The sequence below is a fragment of the Nicotiana tabacum genome, chromosome 23 (assembly GCF_000715075.1).
Source record: "Nicotiana tabacum cultivar K326 chromosome 23, ASM71507v2, whole genome shotgun sequence".
Lineage (NCBI taxonomy): Eukaryota > Viridiplantae > Streptophyta > Magnoliopsida > Solanales > Solanaceae > Nicotiana > Nicotiana tabacum.
Window position 1 is genome coordinate 134660453 of NC_134102.1, and position 6209 is coordinate 134666661.

The window sequence follows — 6209 nt, forward strand, 5'->3', positions numbered from 1 at the left end:
AATAAGACTACGCCAAACTACTAAAATATTACTCCATTGTTCGAATTTATGTGAAGTTGTTACTACTTGGGAAGTCAAACAAAGTTATCTTTGACCATATTTTTTGTATATATTTTTTAAATATTTTGAATTATTAACTATTCCAACTTATAGTACTTTTTTATGTAGTTTCTAAACATGTAACTTTTGTTTCAAAAATTCTATGTCAAAATTCACATCTAAAATTAGTTAATCTGACCCTTGTGAAATGAGGAAGTATGTAACATCTATTTATTTGGGGAAAAGAGTCTAATTACTCTAATCTTCCGTAGCCGTTAAGAAAAAGTCTTAATTATGCCCTTCCCACTAATGACTGGGTTCTAATATAATGGAAGCTAAATTTTATTAATTTTGATATAGAACATAGATATTTTTTACCAATCTTACCTTTAAGATAACAGAAACTAAAGATTAGATATATGAATCTAAATATCATGGACTACCAAAACTCAAAAGTATAGGTGCTTCTGTCTCTGTATGAGCAACCACTTCTTTCAACCCATGGCTAAGTTCTTTTGCCTTCTCGATCTGTTTCTTCACATGTTCCTTTTTCTCTTTGGTCATTTTCAGTTTAGCTTGAGTACAAACGATCGCCTCTTCAAGATCATCAGCAGTAATAACAACCTCTTCATATTTCTTCTCTAATTCTGAAACAGATAACATAGCTCCTTTTCTCTGTGCAACTTTCAAATCATATTTATGAGAAATCAAATCCTCCACAGCTTTGTAGAGACAATGATAATCAGCACCGAGCCAATTCAATGTTGTGAAAGCACCATTGGCAAAAGTAACTGTGTCATTTACGTTACTCGTCCCATAAATGAGCTTAGACACCAATATATACTTGACATCAGTGACCATTTTCTTCGAAATTTCATTCATTTGGGGAGAATATTCATTTATTCCAGTATGTGTTATTGTTGGTTGCTTCAGTCTTGATAAAGGATTTAGCTTAAACTTTGTTTCTCTTTGTTCTTCCTCTTCATCACAAGGAATTAGTAAAGGCCTATCACTGGTTGAGCCCAATGGTGGCAAAGGAGAAGGGGGAACTGCTGGAGCTTCCGTGGACACTATCACATTAATAATACCAATCAATATTTCGGTTTATGATATTTGAAAGAAACAATGAAATAGGGTGGAAGAAGATTAAAAAAGTCAAATAGAACCAGCTGTTAACAGAGCCTATAAAAGAATTTACTAAGAAAATGTGGTTACTGTAGAATGCAGAAATACATGATGTACTTTAGTACAACCTACAATGCCAAGAATCAACAACTATAATCTTGTAAAGATTTCAGCTTTTTGGTGTTTTACTGAAGAAACAAGAAAGTAAGGGCACCCCAGGTTATTATTGTGCTCCACAGCTAGCCCCAAATGCCAAGAAACTACTATAATCTTGTAAAACTTCAGCTTCTTATGTTTCACTGAAGAAACAAGAAAGAAAAGGGCACCCCAGGTTGATAATTTGTGCTAAACAGCTAACCCAAAATACCAAGAAACTACTATATAATCTTGTAATGACTTCAGCTTTTTTATGTTTAACTGAAGAAACAAGAAGGGGAAGGGAATCCCAGGTTGATAAATTGTGCTACACAGCTTAGCCCAAAATGCCAAGAAACTACTATAATCTTGTAAAGACTTCAGATTTCTAACTTCTTACTGAAGAAACAAGAAAGAAAAGGGCACCTAAGGTTGATAATTTGTGCTATCACAGCTAGCACAAAAAACTAAATACACTCTTCAAGAAAACTGAAAAACATGAAAGTAAAGAAAGCTTACTGCGAACCCCACAGACTTTCATGGAAATCCTTTTTTTCTTGAAACTACATTCGAGTTTCGGAGATGATGCGCTAGAGCTAGCTGCTGGTTGTAGTTGGAGAGACTTTCTTCGAGCCAAGCTTAACCTTGTCGCTACCATTTTTCAACTACTTCTTCTTCAATCCTCTAATTCTCTCTCTCTTCCTAGAGGAAAAAAAAAAGATAGTCTGAGAAATAAGTAGTGGATTTCAAAGGATTTCAAAACCAGAAAGCTGTCAATGAACTCTGTGAAAACAGAGACAAAGCTGTAGGCTGGTGCTAGTTGGAGAAAAGGTTTTGTTTGCCAATTAAGGCAAATACTTTACTCTTAGTGTTTTATGAGAATCAATATATGCTAGCACACATTTTCTGCTCTTTTTGTACTATATTCATCAAATAGGTTTTGAGTTAATTAGGAGCTTTATTAGCACTATTTTGATGCATGGAAAGTACAAACAAGAAAGGGACAACTGAAAAGAAAAGGAAAGCAAGGTTGCTGGAAAATTTTGGGTACTAAGAATATTCTTCAGCAATATTTGCATGAAATGACTGAGCATAGTTAAAAGACAATATTTATGAACTCACTTGCTTATTGTGATTTCTCAAAGTAATAAAATGTTCCTAGCCTCCCAAGTTGAGAACTAGGTGTTTGGAAAAAAGAAGTTATTTTATGCCCTTGACTTTAGTGTAAAATGTTCCTATATTTAAGTGTGTCAAGTAGTTGAAATTAATTGAATCTGTTTCGTTAGACTTTATAAATTACAGGTTACTTCTTATTATTTTAAGTTCACGATATTCCCTTGAAGATATTTTAAAAGAGTCATACTCATTACTCATAGAAAAGTTGATATATGAAACTGAAGAGCAAAATTTTTTTTAAAAAAACTATGATTGTTCAAATTGTGGGGAGAGGAGATTAGGCAGGATATTGCACTACTTCAACTTACCGAGGACATGACCCTTGATAGGAAGGTGTGGAGGTCGAGAATTAAGGTTGTGGGTTGACAGGAAGTTGACAGTTTCTCCTAGCCGTACCAGCAGTATTAGTACTAGTCTTGTATTTTCCTATTCCTAGTTCCTTGTTGTTATACAGTGTGGCATTATTACCATAAGTATTAGTATTATTCTTGTATTTTTATATTCCTAGATGTTTGTTATGACACGTTGTGCCATTTGTTTCTGTTGTCTTATTACCTTGTTATTGTTATTGTTTGTTTATTGCGCTCTTTTCACTGTTCTTGAGCCTAGGGTCTATCGGAAACAGTATCTCTACCTTCATAAGGTAGGGGTAAGGTCAGCGTACACATTACCCTCCCCAAACCCCACGTGTGAAATTTCACTTGGTTTGTTGTTGTTGGTATTGTTGTTGTTTTCTTCAAATTATATTTGTACCTGCTAAAAACTGAACAAAGAACTTTAAGGAGAATTACTACATGCATGCAGATAATTACATAAACACACAATCTGTCTGTTGCTAGAGCAAATCCCAAAACAATTCAAAATATTCTTTACTTTGATCAACAGGTATAATCAAAACCTTCTCTAACTAATGGAAATCATCAATCATAAAAGGTATATAAATGCTATTAAGCTCAGTCCATACACTGTAGGCGTGGAGTGATGGATTCAATCCGTTTGCGAGTTTCCTTCTTCACTGCTTCTACTTGTGTACCAAGTTTTTCTACGTCAGCCTGTGCAGCTTCATGCTCTTTTTTATACTTTTGTTCGTCGCATTTCAAATGCTCTACACGATCTTTAATTTCATCAACCATTTGTTTCAATCTCTGGATCAGTTCTTCTGCCTTCTCAATTTCTCTCTTCACATGTTACGTTTCCTCGTTGGCAATGTTCAGTTTTGCTTGAGTATTAATAATCGCCTCTTCAATATCATCAGCACGAATAACTACCTCTTCATATGTCCTCTCCAATTCCAAAAAAGTCAAGATATTGCCTTTCCTCTCTTCAATTTGCAATTCATATTTATTAGAAATCAATTCCTTCACATCTCTGTAGAAACAATCATAATCCAATTCAACGTGTTGAAAACACCATTGGCAAAATCAACCATGTCCTCCACATTAGCAGTCGTCTCAGAAGTAAGCTCGGACACCAACGTGATCATCATCTTCGATTTCTCAAGCATCTCGGGTTTATGATTAGTCCTTGGAGGTTGCTTCAGTCTTGATAAAGGATTTAGCTTAAACTTTGTCTCTCTTTGTTCTTCCCCTTCATCACAAGGAATTAGCAAAGGCCTATCACTGGTTGATCTCAACCTGTACCATAGGAGGTGAAGGAACTTGTTCCGGAGCAATTGTGCTCGTCGAAAATTGGGAAAGAGTATTGCCATTTGACTCCTTTGGTGGCACAGGAGGTGAAGGAACTGCTTGAGTTTAAACAACATAAACAACATAAGCACTTCAAAGATAATGGAAAAATCAAACAGGGAAGATCAATATAATGTTTTTGAAGAAAAACTAACTTTAACTCCCATAGTGATATATCATATTTTTCTAACTAAAAGCTTTTTCGACTTTCCTGACTCCATCAAGAATAATGTTTGCAGTACATACATTAAGCAGTTTCATCCTAAAAAAGATGAATACACATTATACCTGTTGATGTTTGCAAAATCTCAGGCGAAATATTTCTGGAACAAGGTATAAAAATAAACAAGAATTATTGCCCACCCAATCGCTTAAATTAAAAGTAATTGGCAGATGTATAACACTTGTATAATATATGTATAACCAGTGTATAATCTATGTATACCGACTATGAAAAGTAAACAGTGAACCCAACCGGTTATTTGTGTAAAGATCCCATACATAAACACTAGACAATTCTCCTATTTTCTATGGCCTGTGGCAATAACATTGTCTCATATTATTGGTTTAAGGCTGAATGTGCTAGGGAAAACTGTGTTAATAATATTCTGAAATGGAATGAACTTTGTCCTTTTGCAATCTAACACTTGTTGTTAGCTAGAAATGGTAATACTTTCAACAGAATAAATGGACATGCTTCTTTAGGTGTAGTATTACTAGGGCCATTGAATTAAAATGATGAATCACTTCAATAACAATATTTTTAATATATATAGTATCTTTTCTACAAAAAAAAAAATTACTGCAAATTATAGAGACTTCCAAACAGGGGACAAAGATGTATGTATTGGAAGGAAAACTTACTGCAAATCACACTGGCTTTCTTGTACTTCCTTTTCCTCTTATTATAACCTTTGACTGTTGAAGATGAGCTAGCTGCTAGTTGTTGTGGGAGAATTCTTGGAGCTAAACTTGATCTTGTTGCCACCATGTTTCTTCTTTTTCTTCAAATTGAGATAAAGTTGCAGGGTGGTGGCTGGAGAAAAAGTTTTGTTTGCCAATTAAAGCAAGATATATAACTCAGAAAGTTTTGTTTGCCAATAAAGGCAAGATATATAACTCAGAAAGTTTTATGAGAATCAAGAAATGTTAGCACACAATTTGTGTTTTATGTACAATTCCTCAGATATACATCCTATGAGTTTGGAGCTTTTTATTAGAAGTTTAGCATCCTTTTCATGCATGGGAAGTACAAAGAACAAAAGGACAACAGAAATGAAAAGGTAAAAGAAGGTGGTGGCATGACAAATTTTAGGTACCAAAAAAGCCTATAGTTAAAGGAAATATTTTATGCAATTTATCTCAGTCAGTGTAAAATATTCCTATTTCGAAGTGTGGAGGTCGAGAATTAGGACGGAAGGTTAGTAAGGATGTCGAGTGTTTCCCTTTTTCTTTCCCGGACCGGTAGCATTAGTATTAGCATGGTATCTCTTTATTCTTGGATTGCTGGTACTACCTACTGTTTGAGTACTTTCTTTCTCTTTGGTTTTCTTAATATCTTTGCTATTGTTATCACTTGTTGTCACTGCTTCTTTTTCATCTTGTCTTAGTCGAGGGTCTATCGAAAACAATCTATCTGCCCTCCTAGGGTAGGGATAAGGTCTGCATACACACTACCCTCCCCAAACCCCAGTTGTGGGAACTCACTGTGTTTGTTATTGTTGTTGTTGAAGTGTCCCGCATAGTTGAATTAATTATAGTACATTATTTTGTGATATTTGAGCCGAGGGTCTACCGAAAACAGCATCTCTACCTTCTTAAAGGCAGGGGTAAGATTTGCGTGCACTCAACCCTCCCCAGACCCAACTTATGGGACTACACTGATATGTTGTAGTATTTTGTGATATTTGTTTTTGATAAGTATTTCAAAGTTTTGGTATAAACATGGCAACCCCCATGGGGAATCATTCTTATGTAATTATGCTTGTTAATGAATGAAAACTTAGTGTTTCTACCAAAAAAACTAATTAATAAACTAGAAAATATATG

General features: G+C 34.7%; 1 protein-coding gene across 1 annotated transcript; it reads right to left on the minus strand.

Annotated features, from left to right (window-relative positions):
* Positions 1-430: 430 nt before the first annotated feature.
* LOC142177576 (uncharacterized) lies at positions 431-2185 on the minus strand. Its single transcript, XM_075246738.1, has 2 exons — positions 1819-2185; positions 431-1109 (listed from the first exon to the last, which is right to left on the minus strand). Exons 1-2 carry the CDS (start codon positions 1955-1957, stop codon positions 472-474), a joined length of 777 nt encoding a protein of 258 aa, XP_075102839.1. The 5' UTR covers positions 1958-2185; the 3' UTR covers positions 431-471.
* Positions 2186-6209: the final 4024 nt, after the last annotated feature.